This window comes from Glandiceps talaboti, chromosome 17 (genome assembly GCF_964340395.1).
Source record: "Glandiceps talaboti chromosome 17, keGlaTala1.1, whole genome shotgun sequence".
NCBI classification, from domain to species: domain Eukaryota; kingdom Metazoa; phylum Hemichordata; class Enteropneusta; family Spengelidae; genus Glandiceps; species Glandiceps talaboti.
In genome coordinates, this window is record NC_135565.1 from 12,231,036 (window position 1) to 12,250,940 (window position 19,905).

A 19,905-nucleotide genomic window follows, 5' to 3' on the forward strand; every position below is an offset into this window, starting at 1 on the left:
TAAAAAGGTGATGAAAAACAACAGAATAAATATTGATTTTGAGGCATTATCATCAAGTTAAAAAAACAAAAGAATTTAAATTAACTATGTTTGAGGGCATCAATCTTGTCAGAATACTATTAGTGGGTGTTATTCACCCATGTGACCGACTAAAATGAGAACAATTTTGATCAGATGTGATTCAAAAGTGGGATGAACATAAATAATTATGTCTTGATCTATTGATGGACGACACTTAAAATCATGTCCATCATTTTTCAAAATATTTTTTTTAACATGCAGCTGTATTCTTTTCAATCAAATTCTCATATATAAAGCAAAGAGGTGAAATCCATAACCAATACAGTCTGTGAGCTGACCGTTATTGCAGAATGTCTATGTGCTGGTTTACCCACCCTAATTGTACATATACTATACCTTTTACCAATGTGTACAAATTTTAGGTTCCTCCTTCTTTTCAGTACTTTTTAAAAAGCAAAATAAAAGTCAGATTGACTATCAAATACTCATCTGACTGGAACACTTTACAATCACAACCTGGCCATTTTGATACACAGCCAATCATTGTCCGATACAAATTTAGCAATCTACTAGTAGTCTCGTGTCTATCCAGTGTTTGACCAAAATCCTGCTATCTAGTCACATGTCCAGAGTGTTTGACCAATGACAACAATGCAATAGAGTCACATGTCTTTGACCAATGAAAACACTCAAATTTAGTCACATGTCTAGTCTGTTTTTGACCAATTACAACACCGCAATCAAATCACATGTTGTTTGTGTGTTGACCAATATGACAACACTGCAATCCTGGACACGTCCAATAAGTCTCAAATAACCTTGTCACATGGTCTTAGGCAGCAAGTTCTTGTATATATTCTGATTCTGTCACTCTTACACCCCTTCAATATGATGTGTTTATGATCTACCTTCTAATCTAACTGCATTCTCTTAGGGTGTCTACATTGGTGGCACTAACGGCTGTGGATTCCTTATTTTTAGTCACTGTTGGTATTTTCTTGGCAAAATCCATCATCATATTACTGCAACAATAAAAAAAATATTTCAATTATTAATTAAACATTAATATGGCATCTTAAATCAACAATCAATCAAATGCGTATAACGGCAATTTCCAGAGCAATCAATCAATCAATCAATCAATCAATCAATCAATCAATCAAATGTGTATAGCGGCAATTTCCAGACCAATGTTCTGTCCAGTAGCGTTGAATGGCTAAAGCACACCATAGGCTTTGGTGAACAAATAAGTCTTCAGTTTTGTTTTGAAACAATCCAGGCTGGAGACTTGGTGGATGTCAAGTGGCAAAGAGTTCCATAGTATGGGGGTGATATATGAGAATGAGCGACCTCCATAGGTGACTTGTCTGTAATTTGCTGTTGTAAGCAGAATATTCTTGTTTGTAGAACGTAGAGTGTGACCCAGTGTGTATGGTTGGAGAAGATCACAAATGTACACTCGAGTTAAGCCATGGAGAGCTAGCTTTATATGTTAATAGTTACATTTTGTAATCAATCCTGAAATGAACTGCTGACAATGCACACTGATAAGAACAGGAAAAATGTGTTCAAACTCAGTTCTTTGTATCTTAAATATAGAGGCTACAAAATATTTGAATAATTACTATGTATGACCACTTGATTCATGATGTCAAAAAATTTTTTATTAAGTACATATCATTTTGCATATTCAATATAGTCAAGTAAGCTATGTTGAATAAATTAAATCAATTTGCATACCTGTAAAAATATAAAACTATAAAACCTCTTTCCTTATACTAGTAATTCATATTGTAAAGCCAGCCTTACAATCTCAGTGTATGAAGTATCGGTAATTTGCATTTATTTGCATTTGTATAGTATCAAGTCAATCTGAATATAAATGAGCTAATTTGCATAAATTGCTCACCTATATGAACACAAGGTACTGTAGTGCTTTACAGTAACTGCATATAAACTAGGTAATTTACATAATTTGATGACCTATGAACACAACATGATACATCGTTTTCTAAGGTAACAACATAAATTAGCCAATTTGCATAAATTGATGACCTATGATCAAATTAAAAGTGCAGTGCTCTACAGTAACTAAATATAACAAGCTAATTTGCATAAATTGTTAGGTTTGTTCACACACACATACCTGAATGGTGGATCACAACATAATGGACTTCCTTCTGGAAATTCTTCAAGATCATTTAATTCAGCTAATAAAGGTGGGATTTGAGCATTTGGCCAGTCTAATTTAAAACCCAATATTTTTTCATTATGTAAAGACGCAATAGATCGTAGATTAGTCATCTTCATGATAAGTCTTGCAAATAGATGTTGGTCTCTGTTTTCATGCCGGGCTATTTCTCGTCTTAAACACTCTAAAAGTTTTTCTTGTAACTGTTCAATAGGTACAGAATTTTTAATGCCAGGACGGTCTGGAATGAAATAATAAATTACATATTTGATATTTTAAATAAAAATTGGAAAATGGGAAACTAAAAAAGTAGAATAATGCAAAGAATATTTTCATTTTAATATTTTATCAATATCTCACTTCCACAAGTTAATATGATTGCAGTAAAAAAAATGCAATTTTGTGACTTATAGGAACCAAAGAATATTTTCATTTTAATATTTTATCAATATCTCACTTCCACAAGTTAATATGATTGCAGTAAAAAAAATGCAATTTTGTGACTTATAGGAACCAAAGAATATTTTCATTTTAATATTTTATCAATATCTCACTTCCACAAGTTAATATGATTGCAGTAAAAAAAATGCAATTTTGTGACTTATAGGAACCAAAGAATATTTTCATTTTAATGTTTTATCAATATCTCACTTCCACAAGTTAATATGATTGCAGTAAAAAATGCAATTTTGTGACTTATAGGAACCAAAGAATATTTTCATTTTAATATTTTATCAATATCTCACCTCCACAAGTTAATATAACTGCAGTAAACAATGCAATTTCTGTATCTGTTAGTTGAAGTTGTTGAACACTTGTGGCAAAGTCAAATACAATCTTCCAGAAATCCTCCATCTGTAGTTTCACTAGATGTTCATGTGTAAATATTTGATCTTCTTCAACAATTACTGTCTGGTCTTCAGGGCAGATAACGCGGGATATCCTTACTAACCATGCCTCGAAGAAACCTTGTTTTAACAGGGTCATCTGATCATCCTGAAAGACATAATGAATAAGCAATGATACAACATAGCCTCACTAAATTGCAGGTGATTGTCATTTACATATCATGGCTTGCAAAAGATATTGGAATATATGATAATTAATTTTTTTTGTTCGTAATTGACAAGGGTAATCTAATTACCATATTTTCTTATGCCATCCAGTGACTCTATGACAGACAGTGATCAAGCCTGTTCACTCAAGCATATTCAGAGTAGATTGGCTAAAAAAGAAGTACTTCTTCATTGATTGTTTAATTGATATGTACTTGACACAGTATGTCACATATATCAGTATACTTAAAACCCATATCAGTATACTTAAAACCCATATCAGTATACTAAAAACCCATATCAGTATACTTAAAACCCATATCAGTATACTTAAACCCATATCAGTATATTTAAAACCCATATCAGTATACTAAAAACCCATATCAGTATACTTAAAACCCATATCAGTATACTTAAACCCATATCAACATGTTTTGCAAATAATATTCACATAAAAGAGAGATACGCTTAAAATTATACCAATATCATATATTTTTCTCTCTAGCCACACAATCTAGACATCCATAATGGAACAATCTGAACTTTACCTTAAAGTTTGATCACCACAGTCTAAAAACTTTCCCCTTGTTTATTCAGCCATACTAGAACTATTGAGACATATACATGTGTAGATTCAAGAATCGTATACAAATTGCTTGTGAAATTAGCTTCTTTAAGTTCTGTGCTCCACATATGCAACCACAGATCAACAGTTCAACATTTGAATTTACAAAGAGAGAAGGAAGCTAAACCAAACTGTCAAAAGTTTTGTCTAAATATACAATGTATGGTATATACCTGTGAAAGAAGCATAAATCCTGGTAGGCATTTAGCAAACTCTATCACATTCTTGATTCCTGGTGTCAGAGCTTCACAGAATACAGTCCACATTAGCAGACGTTCATTAGTACTGGCTGTATCCAAGGTGATTTCTACTTTAGGCAATGGTACTGGCTGACCTGGTGAGGTCATTGACTGAAATACAAAACAAACAAACATACATTGGGGTTAACCATGAAAAAAAAGTGGAATTTTTTGTAATACTGTTATCAAAAACACTTTCCAAATACTTGGCACAGGAAGTCTTAATACATGAACATTTTTTCTGATCACTATTACAAAATATTATATAATATATATAATTTATAATATATATAATTATTATAAAACTCCAGTTAAAAAAAGTAAATGATTGGGGGTTAATAGCCAAAAATCATCAGTCTTGTCAAGCCTATAATGCATAATAGTAATTATTTAAACATTAGATTGAAGGCCTGTATTTTCAGACGTGGGTGTGCCACCCATGTTCAAACGTCTACCCATCTATAATTCAAATACCAGACCCATTGTAAGGGATTTCTGGTTACAATCATCCAGTCAGTTACCTTATTTCTGATGCTGTGAAGGTATACTTCTAAAGTATGACGATATTTCCCCATGTCATCAAATGTTCAGATTGAAATACACTTTCTGGGCAAGTGGACAATTGTTATGACATAACAACTGTCAAATTTTTATCTTAATTAAAGCTTTCTTCATTGCTATATTTCATAGAGTCATGTTCAATCATTTTATGATACAACACGATTCGATATCTTTTATCACTCGATCAAAAAGAGAAGAGAAAAATGACATCACAAACATAAATACATAGAAAGCAAACAATCAGATTGGATATACAAACAGGAGTCAGAAAATAGCTAATCGTGTCTGACCCCTGGAAACAGTAATATGGTTCAAGTTTAGGGTGTAAATAACTAAACATTTTTTTCAAAATACTCACCATCAAGTCATTTTTCCTTTGTAACAACCCTGTACTTCTCTCCATAGTGTAAGCACAAGTCAATTCATGTGCTTTCATCACAGTTTGCGTCAGAGTATACAGTTCAAATTCATGTCTTTCTCTAGTCTCCTTCTCCTCAGCTGTTTCATACGGTGTTGTAGAACTAAGTTTGTCTTCCATTGAACTTTGTTTGCCTTTCTTAGAGTATCTTCCTATTCTGACTGCTACAGACAACAATGCAATGTCTTTAAAATTCTATAGGAAGTCTTACAATTCTATAGGAAGTCTTACAATTCTATAGGAAGTCTTAAAATTCTATAGGAAGTCTTAAAATTCTATAGGAAGTCTTACAATTCTAGTACATGTAAACTCACATGGTAGTACATGAAGCAGTAATAGGTGAGATCAATAATTCAATGTAGGATAAAAAAACTAAATTCTTTTAGTTAGACCTCAGACCCCCCCCCCCCCCCCCCCCCCAACTAAATTGGCCAAAATTGAAACTGCTTCGGACAGCACAATCAATTTAAAATCAATATATAGTAGTATGTAGTGCTATAAATACAAAGGCAGTATATAGTTTAGACAAAATTGTTCTTTTGTTGACACTTTACTTTATCTTTAAGTTTCATGCATTTACAGCGAAATTCTTCTATTTCTAAATTTGATGACATTTTTAGAAATAATTACATTAAGGAGTACAAACAGACCCATTAAAAGTAAAAATCAAATTTGTAGGATGAGAACTAAAATGGCTCCCCCGCTCCCACCCCCCCCCCCCCCACCCCAGTAAAAGAATTTAGTTTTTTTTTATCCTATATTGAGCTATTGATCGCACACTAACGAATGTGGCTAAAACAATTCAGTAAGGTTTAAGAATCATCAGAAATGAAGTTAAAGAACTTTTTGAACTGGTTGAGAATACTGTCAACTCTCCTGTTGAACATTGGGAAATGATGTGTTTGTTTCTAAGGAGACTTTAAAAATCAACTATGATGGCCCTTATTGTTATCCTTACTTCTAAATAGCACTCCTAGTGGCTATAACTATAACAACCTTTTGTTTTTCTGATACATTTGCATACATATCCATGAATATAACATTATTGGGTATAAAGAAGAGAGAGAGAGAGAGAGAGAGAGAGAGAGAGATTCTATGAGAGAGAAAAATGGGGAGGGGGAGGGAATGAGAGAGAGCAGAGGGCGGGGGAAAGCCTCTAATGTTTAATTACTTTATGAGGGTGGGGGAAAGTGTGTGTGTGTACAAAGGAATGACTTGAAAGTTACTCACAATCTTTAGACATCCCAACAGAGACACATTTCTTAAACCTACAATGTTGACATCTGTTTCTGTTCATTCTTTCAATCAGACAGTTTCCACTAAAATGACAACGATATTCGATTTTTTTCTGGATACTCCTTCTGAAGAACCCCTGAGGTTTGAAACAAAATCATATTACAAAATTATGAAAAGTTCAAGTACAAAAGTTGAGATAATTAGAAAAGGAGAATGTGAGATATCCATTTGACCTTAAAGAAATTCACATGCCTGAAATATCTTATGAGATTGACTTTTCATTGACTCTGAGTTCATAGTTATAGATGAGAATTTCTATTCATATCATGACTGGTTTTTGAACCAATTCAAAAATTTCACAAATGATGTCATGTCATTATTATTACACATGTACCCGTGATTACTTATACCAGTTTGTGCACATACTGATGGTATTTGTACTGCAGTGCAAAAATATTATTGCATACCTGCATGCAAATGACATGCAAATGAGGAGACAATAATTCATTTTACACGAAAGCATGTGCTCACAGCATCATTTTTATTGAAGTTTGCTGTTTTGGATAAACATATGTAGAAGTAACAGAACCCAATTTGCCCTCATGCTTGCAGTGTTTGCTGCTACACTTTCACTGGTTACACTTGTGTGAAAATACTGTCACATAGAACACTGCAAGAACTCGTGGAAATATCCTGATTATGCCACTTACACTTGTGTGTCATGGGGTTCTGTCATAATATGTCCCTGACAATGCTGACTAGACATCAGTGAAAATTTAAGATTCATTTCCAATACTCATTTAACTTGGTAAGTAGTAAAGTTCATCAACCTTGTAACTGACAAAGCTTGGTTAATACAATATCAAATTTATGAATGCTGCCCTCTAGTGTCAGTTTTCGAATTAATAATAGCCCTCTAGTGTCCACTTTGAATTTTAGATTCAAATTCTTGCTCACCTTACAACCTTCACAAGCCATCACACCATAATGAAAGCCTGACGATTTATCTCCACATACTTTACATGGCAAGGCCGGCTCTTGTTCTATTGGTCTCTGATTCATACTTTCATCTGTGAAACAAACAATTCAGAAAGAAAAACATCTTTTTTTAAATTATGTCTTTTTTGTTGGATTTTCTTGATAGTAAAAATATGATAATTTTTATACAGTAATCACAAAAGAGAACATTTTTATGTAACTGAAAGGATGCAAATTAGTAGCAATAGTTCCGTGCCTGCATCTATCAGTTTGTTTATTGTTTCTTCATAATGAATGATCGTACAATGTCACAAACTCAATAAAAGAACCAAAATGCCCTTCCCCCGAAATGAACGTATATACAAGTGCGACATCTACACATTTAAAGATGATATATAACCATGGTGAAAATTGTATTGGTCAAACAACTACAATCGATACAATGCAAAAATATGGTAAACACATTCATATATCAACCAGAAACCCAGCATTGCATGTATATCACATGAGCAGTATAACTTATCAACATCTTAGTAGTAAATACAGAACCTTTTATCCTTGATGGCTTAAATTTTTTCAAAATTTGGTTAAAAAGTACGAAAATGAAAATGAACAAAGTTCATTTATTGAGCTTGTGTGACATTGTGTGATCATCCCTAAGCTGTATGGAAATAAGGATTTAGTTATGTTCTATGGCTCTGCAATTTCTGACACACGACAGTAAGGTACTGGAACTGATAATACATCATTTCAAGCACTAAAGCCTCCTGGTGATATCAGTATTGGTAATTGAGTACCTTGATTGTTTGCATACCTAAAATTCCCACCAAAGTTTGTTAAGGAGGGTAAACAAGTCAAATCTACCTGAGCTCCCAAGTCATTTTTACCAGGGTTTCCTACCAATGATTTTATTAAGGAGAGTGAGCAGGTAAAGTCTACCTGAGTTCCCAGTCATTTTTACCAGGGTTCCCTACCAATGATTTTGTTAAGGAGGGTAAATTGGTCAAATCTGTGTGAGTTCCCAGTCATTTTTACCAGGTTCCATACTAATGTTTTGTTAAGGAGGGTGAGCAGGTAAAATCTACCTGAGTTCTCCAAGTCATTTTTACCAGGGTTTCCTACCAATGTTTATCTTAAGGAGAGTGAGCAAGTAAAATCTACCTGAGTGCCCAGTCATTGTCATCAGGGTTCCCTACCAATGATTTTGTTAAGTAGGGTGTTTGGTGAAATCTGTGTGAGTTCCCAGTCATTTTTACCAGGTTCCATACTAATGTTTTGTTAAGGAGGGTGAGCAAGTAAAATCTACCTGAGTTCTCCAAGTCATTTTTACCAGGGTTCCTTACCATGTTTTTCTTAAGGAGAGTGAGCAGGTAAAATCTACCTGAGTTCCCCAAACCATTTTTACCATGGACACCAACTAAAACAGCTAGGAAGTAATCACCTTTGCCTTGTTATCCTATTTTTTAAAAACATCTTATGTATACTATATGATACTGTTAACATGTTTATTTTGGCACTCAAAATTGTTGGTAAAAAGACAATTTTTCCCAAGACACACTTTGGCGCCACTTTGACTATAGTGCAATCATGGTCACATTATTTCCTAATTACATAAATTTGCCCTAGTCATGAAATTAAGTAATTCAATTTTCATGCTGATCGATTTACAACACTGGTAATCCAGCTTTCGATTTACTAAGATAGGCGCAAACTAAATATATTATTCTTCAATGCGGTAGATTACACAAGTGGGAGATAGCAGTTCCTCTGTTGCGCGACTGTATATTAAATCACCCTGTGATCAAGATAATGTACACATTGAAAGTCCCAAAACAGCACTGCAAGTTTATGGATCTCTGAGACTATTAAACCAACATCTATTCCATAGCTTATCACTGTTGTATCAACATGTTGCGACAATAGTTTTAGTCTGTGTCTATCTTAGCAAACCGAAGGCTTAATTGCTAGAGTAATATTTTAGTACAAACATGTTTACGATGAATAACTTAAGATAATAGTTTTAGAGCAAATATACCGTACATAGTAAGTGTTTACCAGAACTTTCACATGGCTCACACATTACTTAAAGATACACATGGAGGTTATTCAACTCTTGACAACCTTGTTAGTGCATCATATATCTAGGTAGTAAAAATTTACAAGCTGTTTGTCAGAGAACACTCAGCAGCTGATACAGGAGAAATATAGTGTCAAATTGATGATTGAACTTCTATCAATGGCACTAGCTAGATGAAACTTGTGTCTGAAATGAGCATACCAAATCCCTGTACACTGAACAGCTGTCAATTACAATGTCTGTGATTATAATGCAGCTCAAGTGATAGAGATAGTAACAATGTTGGGTGCTGCATGTTGAAAGATGCTTCCACTCTAGTATCTATCAGTGATGAGACATTTAACACACTTATACAAACGTTGGTAAGATGTATGTGCCTCTGGAACCAATTGCCTGAAAATTAAAGGTCTCATAATCTCTCCAAACTTTGACATATGAAAGCTTGTTTCTGGTCCCTTTGAAATAATAAAGTAATTCAGGTGTTCACAATCTTGATTTCAAGGAAATCAACTACCGTCCATTTTTCCGTAGAGATAATAGCTCGCGACTAGTGGCTCAATGACTAGTACGCATTTGTGTCCTATATACTATGTGAATTTTTTTGGGTGGTTTTACCCAAGGATGCATTGCGGTGCAATGACTACGCATGCACGTTCTATATACTATGCGCATGCTCCCTGCAGATGGCGCTATATACAATATCATCATGAGGCAGCCAGTCACAAATGAATCTACCCTGAGCGAGCTTATGGGCTTTGCTTAGTTATATTATGTAGAACTAGTAAACTCCCATAGAGTTAATACATATAGTTAGTAGTAAATATTACAGTAGATTCTAAACTGGTTTAATTCTTATTAGTAGTTGCTATTCCTCAAAATTTTTCTTCTTTCAGCCAAGGAAAATATGGGCCACCTAAGGGGCCTTTGTCATTACGAAACGCCAGACAAGTAGTGACAACCCTAAGGTCATGAGTATTTTCTGGCTGAATGAAGATAAATATTGGAGAATAACATAATTATACCAGCACCAGTAATATCACAGAAAAATCAGTGAAAGTAATGGCAATTTTGAACGTTTCGACTCATATTTCAAACACAGCAGAACCAGCAATGTAGACACGCTATGTCATGACAATGTATGTCTATGTCACGACAGCAAACAACCAGATTATTCATTTTTTGTTGAACCTGGCTCATGCATTGTATGATATATTATATATATAAACGATATCAGAATTTCTAATCAAACATACTGCATAGACATTTTCCTGTAACACTACCATTTTCTATTTGAGATAACTAACTTATAAATTTTGATTTTCCAATATATTCTGCAAACCTGCACACTTCATAAAAGCACCCATTTCAGAGCTCAAAAACTTGATTAATATTGATTTGAAACTTTAACTAATCTTTATATAAAGTCATCTTCCTTTAAGATATATTCAACAAAGGTTCCAAAGGTAGTTGGTTTATTTACCTTGAAAAAAGTTTATAAAAGATCGGTTACAGCAGTGGTTTTTGCTAATTTAAGGTAAAATCTACTGGGTTCCCAAACAAACTTACCATAGACTCTATGGGGGAACAATGCCATTTTTACCCTTTTCTCTCTTTCTGTTACAGGGTTCCCCAACCTTAGCAAAAATTCTGTAGGAACGTGAAGAACACTTGGTGTAATAACTATCTTGTATGGTGGTTGATATACTCAAATACAATAGTACATACCAATAACACAAAACAGTGTTAATCAAATTACAAGATAGTCCATGAAATGTAAGGATATGACAATACCCTTCAAGCAAAGGCTATGAAATCGTCAGCCTACACAATCAAGAGAACTTGTCATCCTACCCTATAATCAAGGCCAGGTGGCAGTGTTTGAAGGCAAGAAAAAATAAAAACAGAACCATAACTACAAACAACACGCTCCGACACACAAATTTTAAGGTCAGTCTCTATAAATGACGCACACAGTGGTAATGACCATGTTCTTGAAGGGATTCTGTTATGGCAATCTGGAAGGATTTCTTTGCATGAATAAACAAAGTTACATATAATTAGATAGCACTGAGAAGTATTTACTTTTATAACTAAATTACTCATTCTTTAATGTTGGCATGTACATGTATGTTATGCAGTGTATATGGTTTTTAGGCCAAATTGTTTTCTAACATGCCATGTTCTTTAGATCCTGTACTTGCATTCCCATAAATAAATTATGTATTACATTTTTCATAGGTATCCAATTTAGATCATAATCACACTTGGAAAGATCTATGTTTGGGTGGTTCTTTGTGTTCTTTAGGCAAAGAAGTTTTTCCAACATCCTTTTGGATCCTTTTAAAGAAGCAATGATTTCTATAAATATATCACGTATCACATATTCCAAACTACAACTATTACACTTTTATTAAACTTATGCAGACAAAAGACAGATATGAAACCATTGGATTGGCTAAATTTATTTTCAAAAGCTTTAAGAAAAGACAAAATAATAGAGAAATATAATTTGTTTTTTGTTTTGTATTGCTACCTATGTGTAAAGTGTTCTTATTTGTGAAATTTCTTTTTTTGTAAAGTAAACTTTGAACCTATGAAGCTTATGAGGCTGTGAAAGGCCTAAACGAAAGGCCAGTGGCCTAGTTTATGCAAATAAACCTTAATTGAATTGAACTGAAAACTACAACGATGAGATAAACGTTTTGAGTAGTAACTGTATCTATGCTGTATGTACTTTGTGTGTTTTGGTTCAAAGTTTTTACCAACAAACTCTATCTTCATGGGAGCTTGAAATATAAATTTGAAAAATAATGCCATGAACAAAATTATACATACTTCAGAAATTCAACGGTTCTCCTTTATGCATACAAAACAGTTTCCGTAAATAACTTTTAATACTGTATGGTTCTCTCTGTGTTTTGAATAAAAGATCTCTCTAACATTCCATTTCTTTTGGATCTTACAAAGGTAATCTCAAGGTTTACATTCATAAATAAATACTGAATATAAAATATTCATAGCTAGTGATTTACTTGTGTTTACAACGAATTTCCTGTATGTACAATATCACGTTTTCCACATTTTTGAGTTTTAATAACATCATACATTCTTATAAAACTACAACTTGGGCCATGTCATTCATTTCTTATTATTTTTTTACAGTATGCAAATGTAGTATAGTTGGTTTATTAATCAATCATCCAAATGAAGACTAATTTCTAATCCATTGACCACTTTTAGTGTAAAACAACATGATAACAAAGTTCAGTTGCATTCTGGGAATCTTAACAACACTCTCTTAATGTTAATGAAAAATCTATTTTGCTCAGCTTTTAAAGACATCAAAAAATGTGAACTAATGTACTTATTTTCTCCTAGGTAGATGTGTATTGTTTTTAAATCCAATGAAAGTAGCTAATTCCATTTTTGAGAAAGTATATTTTTTTTAGCAAATTCATCCAACCCATTAGATATCACAGTTGATTTCATTTTCTCAGTTTCTTTTACTTTTCTGAATTAATATTATCTCGTTCTTCTCTTCATGCATTTACAAAGTTTTCAGACCATTTTAATTTTACTCCCTGCATCAAGAATAGGTTTTGAAAATAAATTCTTTCATTCATTCATTCATTCATTCATTCATTCATTCATTCATTTCAATTTCAAACATTCACTATCAAAACATGAATGAAAACTGCATGGTCTCAACCATACTGGCTTGACAATGTAAGCTGGTGAACTATTTTCAATCCAGTTAGCATAATATCTTGATTTGTAAAACCCTGAAATTAGTGGCTATATATACTTTAATTTCACTGTCTGATTTTGCCTTTGTTCATGTTAGAAACTAGACATAGAATTAATCCCCACCTGCTAGACATAAAAATAAGACTGTTCCTACCCCAGCCTTCAAATCACTATAGGCATTATGTATTAACCTTGTATAAAAACACTCCACAAGGTCTTCAATTCTAACTCTTTATGCCTGGCAATGAATCCAAGGTAAGGCACAGCTGTACACCTATATTACAAGCTTTCAATTAAACCAACACACCATGGCAACAATAGTTTAATTAGTTTATGATATCTATGGTTGTCATACACACAACACTTATTATATAAAAAACTGTTCTTTCCAGTGTGTTTGCTCAGGGTGGTAAGCAAGTAAATTTTAACCGCATTCCCTATTTTACCAGGGTTTCACAACCAATATCATGGTATAATGTGTGGAAAGCTATGTCAGTTTTACCACATTCCCCCTTCCTGTTCCTGGGGTTCCCAGACCTTAGCAAAAAACACTGTCTTTCCATATATATTTTATGACTTTTAATAAATAAAACCATACATAGAGATTTGTAGACTTGCTGGGCATTGAAAGGTGCTGTAGCTTTCAAATATTCAACATTTTCAGCCTTAAATTGATACTATTTGCCAAATCTTTCTTTTGTTAACTTGTGATTGCCATATACACACCAATAACACTTTTATAAGAAATGTCTCCATCAGTGTGCCTTCTAAGCTAATTTGATACACCACTGATACACACAATTTCTAGTGACACACCAAAATATGGTGTTCCCCTATTTCTTACTATGTGGTGACTCACAAGAAATGCCAGTTTTTATTATTTTGACTCACAACAAAATTTTGCTATCATTAGAGGGCACACCAGTCTCCATACATATAACATTTGTGAAACTTGTGCCTTGATAAGAGCTTTAGAAATAACAATTGAATATATTATTCACTAAATTGGTTTTATTTATTCAATTTAATCTTTCCTTTGTTCTCATTTGTTCTTTGCATTACAGTAGAAATAACACCATTACAATGATACATGGTCAAGTAAACAGCTGAGGAAAATATTCTATTTCTATTTTGGCCATTATTTTTGACACAGCCACCAAAAATAGTAATGGTAGTTATTGTTTGAGAAGATAAACTACCCTCACATTCAAGTAGTCCTGGCCTTGTACATGGTCTATTACAGAATAGGGTTTAGGTAATTGTATTACCTCTCAAAGCAGAAGGACTGTGTATTATCCCATTATCATGTACTGGTATATCTAGAATTTATACTTTCATTCATTTTGTTATCATCTTTCTTCACACTTGTCAAACAACTATGAAACATTAATTACACAACACACATGATTTTTTTTTTGCTATCATTCATCATTTGCATATCTTGGAAGTATGAAATATTTGGAATAAACATTATAAAATATATGAAGCAACAAAATTTTTTAGAACCATTGTGCAGATATATTACATTATTATATAAAATTTGGTGTTAAAAAAACCATGTTAGCTAACAGAACTTATTACCAATAAAACATTTCTCTATTCTAGACAATATAGTACATGACATCCTTCTATGTAAATGTCTACCTTTAAAATATATATAAATATGCAAATTTCATCTCATTAATATGCAAGCCAACATTAGGTGACACTACTAGGTTTTCAAAATGTTTTGAATAATTCTGAAAATTCATATTTTTATGCTATCTTGTTATTAAAAACAATTACTATTCGGACATAACTGAGTAAAATTCAATAAGCAATCTCTAACATTCAAAGTGGAAGTTGTTCTACTCCAGAAAAAATTGGCAATTGTAAAGGTGAAAAGTGAAGAAAAACAACACATTTTATAGTGAATAGTTATAACTTCTATCTTTAAGTAGACAATATACATGTAGACAGACAGGTCCTTGACATCCACAATGAAAAATATCATGCAAATGGTTAGCTTATTCAATATTGAAATTACAACTATTGAAACACATACTACACACATTAGAAATGTTGAGGAAATGAAACTAAAGCTTTCATCCACACCTTTGGACTTGTTCATCACCTGATGACTTTCAAGCAAAACGCTGAATATAGTCTGAATATATGCAAATTAATATAATTGATATACAAAGTACATTTAGTGTAAATGAATATATTAATCCACTTAATTTGCAAGGCAGATTCAGTATAAACTAAGAATTGTTTTTTAAAAATGTGTAAGATTAGCAACAATCTGAACACAGGTGTGTGCCATATGTTACTTACAGTACCGCTGCTAATCAAAGTAAAAAATTGAGAAATGATGGATATGAAATGGAAGTTCAAGGTCTGGAATTAATCTTTTTGATGATGTGCTCACATGCTGCAATCTGTGGAGGCAGACAGTATGCCTACAGCTACAATACAAGATTACTGTCAAAGATGACAATGCAGTTCCTGTAATATCAAACCTAAATGTAAGTGCATCCCTACGGAAAATATTCCAGGCCATTTGAATTCTCTTTTTAGTTTAACAATGTAGTTTAACAAAAAAGTATGAAAAAAAGATCTCTGTTTGAAATATCTGCATCCATTTTACTTATTGCCATCTAACAAGTATTGCCCACTAACAGGAAGAGGGTTCAGTGTTAGTGTAGGAGGAAACTGGAGTGCACAGGGAAACCTGTGTTGTGCGGTAGAGTCAAACTGAACGACACTCTCCTCACAACAAGGTACATTTAATCAAATACAGAATGGTTCAAACCCTGACTGCAGTGACAAGAGGCAAGTAATTGAAGTAGTTTAACCACTCGACCACTGACAATCCTCTTTCGATATATATTGATAACAGTTTATAAGGACAAAGATATACTTCTGATAATATCCATAGACTTTACACCAAGAACATAACTTGAAGAAAATGATAAAGATAAACTTCAGGTTACTATAATAATAAAGTGATATAATATCAATTTCATCACCTAATTACGTTATCAAAACTACTTTTTTGGAAAGATTTAACATCAACAAGACAATACAATGCATGACAAAAACACAAACATAAATGGAGTGACATCAAAAATATAGAGAAACAAATGACTGAATGTTGATGGCCAGTAGTATAATTACCATAACTTCATTATAAGACTGGTGAAAAAGCTTTCAAGGAATAAACTGATACTTTGGCTAGTTGATGCACCACAATTTTACATACTCTCATACCCGTAATTTTCCAAAGAGGTTAGAGATCACTCAGAAAGCAAAGAAAAGATCTAAGCATGTACATGTAGGATATAATATTCACTTTAGGTAGAATGTGCCAATTTCAGTAAAATCAAAGTTGTGAAACTTTGAAATATCAAAGGTAGCTCGTGAGCTACAAACACAGACTCTGTCTATGTTGTGTCACATTGATTTTTCAACTAGAAAGCCATGACAAAATTCTTTTGCAAATCCAAAATCCAAAATAAATACCCTATCCTAATCCATATGGCCACTATAACTTAATTCTCATTGAATTTAAAGCTAAGAGATTGTAAAAAAAAAACACATTCTAAAAAATGCATTCTATCACAAAGAAAGCAAATCTATGCAAACATGTGGACTACGTAACTGACATATATTTTTATTGAAATTCTACAGCTGCTAAACAAAGAAATAAATTGTATGGCCTGACCATGAGAAGCTATTATCCTTCATTTATCTGCTTCATAATATTAGGAGAACATTTTCTGTCTTTCTTTTATAAATGAGTCAATCTAGATTGTAAATCCATGCGACATTGTTAATGGATGAGGTGGAGGATCCATGGAGACTCTAGACAAGGACAAGTCGGAATGAGATATGACGAGAGAAAACACCCATTTCAGATCATTATTGAAATTGAAAGATTAGCATCAATTTCCAATTTTATCTTTTTTCAATGTCATAGTGTGATTTATGGCCAGCATCAATGTCATTGACAATCGGCTTTGTCTAGCCGCCAGTTTTGCATGATTGGTTTTCCCTGATGTACATGATATTTGTTTTCGTGCAGTCACGTTCAGTGTCTACCTGTAGGTTAACTCTAAGTTAAAAACTAACAAACCAAAAGCAGCTCTGCTGACACTGAGTTGTGTGTGTCTGTATGTCTGTTTGTGCATGCCTGTATGTGTGCTTGCATACTTGTGTGTGTGTCTGCCGTTTGTGTGCATGCAAATGTGTTCATGTGTGTGCGTGTCTGTCTGTGTGCATTCGTGTGTGTGTGCGTGCGTGCGTGCGTGTGTGCATGTGTGTGTGTGTGTGTGTGTGTGTGTGTGTGTGTGTGTGTGTGTGTGTGTTGGGAGGGGGGAGATGATGGTTGGAAGCATTATGCACCAGGATGCCAGTAGATTTGAGGTTTGATGGACAAACTAATAAATACATATTCTTTGTCATTAAATGCTTATTTTTAGTGAAAACGATATTCTGAATTTGTCCTGTAAGTTGTCACATATACCTATCATTACCAAATCAGTTCATAAAACAATAATCAAAATACCATCAATCTAAGAATTAGGTCTTTTGACTTAACAATTTATCATAAATTATTATGCAAATACAGCTTCCAGGCTCCTTTTGTCATATCTGTTGAAAGTTCAATCTAGTATTTCTTTTTAAATTTCACTTTTAATCTATTATAAACAGTTATTAAAATTTCATTATGGCGTCTTGAATACTAGGTCAGTTAATTGTCCTCAAGTTAGCTCGTTAACGGTTCATTATTTCCTGCACAAATGCCTCGAAGGTTAGAATTAACAAACGTTTTGCTTATAGGTGCTTTGCATATCCCGAAACTAGCTTTATCACAATTAATGATATAAATTTGTTGTACGCTAGAATGCAGATTTAAGTAGAAGCAAGCAGCTGTCTGTCCTCAAATCCAAGGATTTACTTTGTTCAAAGAATCCTAAATCCAAGGTTGGACTATTGTTATCGCAATATTTACATCCAGGGAGACGAAACTCAATTATGTTTCTATCTTACATCATCTATATTACATCATGACTAGTATTCCTGTTGTGCAATATTAATACTACATATGGATTTAATACTCTTCATCTTACTACATCGTATTGAATCTATTTATGAGCATAGGGATCTAATTGCAGCCTTGGTTAGCTTTTAAGGTTTTTATAACAGGCTTGTATTATTACAAGCACACTATTATACTTACAGGGGAAATGAGAAAGTCTTTGTGACAGCTGAATATGTGATTTAATACATGTATGTCAGGATTGGATGGCATAATTAAATTCAGATTTATCCGGATTAGAATTCGGTATTTATTCTTGGATTTTTCAAACTCTACCATCTTTTTCTATGTGAAAAATAATATGCAATAACATGTAGCAATTCGCTGTTTGTATCTCGGTAAATTAGAAAAATTGAAACTGTTTGTTATTGTACACAGTACAACAAACTTTCTTAAAATTTACACTAGCTTTTTGCAATTTATTATTTAACATACTAAAATGGACTTGGCTGATGTTGCAACAAGACGTATTTGGCTTGATTTGGAAATCCATCTATACTGAATTCACAATCCATTGAACATGAATTCAGATTGACTGATATCAGGTTCAAGTATATCTGAAAATCGGATTTCAAAAGATGCAATCATTCAGTTAGTAATTGGTTAGATATCGAAATATCTCAGTACTAGGCTGATTGTCCAAATTTAGTTCAGTGATGTTTATATGTCTCTGATTTAGTTTTATCTTTCTATCAATCTTTCATCTCTTATCTTTCAAATTAATGTATAAAGTACATATTTACATCCGTTGTCATCCTATGCATCATAGTCAGACTTTATCTCTTTTCATATCCTGGAATCTAAACAAGTATATATACATATACATATATATATATGTATCTATCTTTATGTATACATCTCTATCTATCTATCTATCTATCTATCTATCTATCTATCTATCTATCTATCTATCTATCTATCTATCTATCTATCTATCTAGCCATCCATCTATCTAGCCATCCATCCATCCATCCATCCATCCATCCATCTATCTATCTATCTGTCTATCTGTCTATACATACTAAATCCAAAGAAGAAGGATATTATAAGTTGTTACTCGGAGTTTCAGGTGACTGTTGATCACTGAGGAAGCATGAAACTCTGAGTAACGACTTATAACATCCTTATTCTTTGGATTTAGTCTATAATGCTGTGCTACTAATATTACATCAAGCACTGTTCTCTCCAGCGAGACACTTACATATATATATATATATATATATATATATATATATATATATATATATATATATATATATATATATATATATATATATATATATATATATATATATATATATATGTACACGTAGTTACATGTTAGTGTTACATTTTAACTTCCACAGACATAAACAAACTGAAAAAAAATGTCGCCTGTAACTACATCAGAGGCAACCCCCCCCCCCCCCCTGTTGTTTTCGTATCAGTTGTATTAGCTCACGTCATTCAAACAGATGCATCGTTGGTTTTTTCGTGGATTGTATTTACCTTCCTATGCCCACCGATGATATGGTTAGATAATAAAGTTCACCAGTAATACACTCTCTCTCATTTACCTTTTTTTAAAAGATGATATTTTGTGTCTATTTTATCAAAGCTACATGTAGTCTTTATAACAAAGGTTTTTCTTCTTGTCTCGGATTAAGTATATTGGTATTTGTGATGGTACCTTTG

General features: G+C 32.9%; 1 protein-coding gene across 1 annotated transcript in view; it reads right to left on the minus strand.

The window, feature by feature from the left end:
* Positions 1–937: 937 nt before the first annotated feature.
* Positions 938–19,905, minus strand: part of LOC144448074 (nuclear hormone receptor E75-like) — a 48,332-nt gene continuing 29,364 nt past the window's right edge. The window contains exons 2-8 of the mRNA XM_078138224.1: positions 7,304–7,416; positions 6,341–6,482; positions 5,051–5,274; positions 4,066–4,242; positions 2,959–3,208; positions 2,168–2,453; positions 938–1,043 (exon numbers count right to left, since the gene is read on the minus strand). Of these exons, the coding sequence (XP_077994350.1) occupies positions 938–1,043; positions 2,168–2,453; positions 2,959–3,208; positions 4,066–4,242; positions 5,051–5,274; positions 6,341–6,482; positions 7,304–7,416 (1,298 nt within the window). The remainder of the gene's footprint in view (positions 1,044–2,167; positions 2,454–2,958; positions 3,209–4,065; positions 4,243–5,050; positions 5,275–6,340; positions 6,483–7,303; positions 7,417–19,905) is intronic.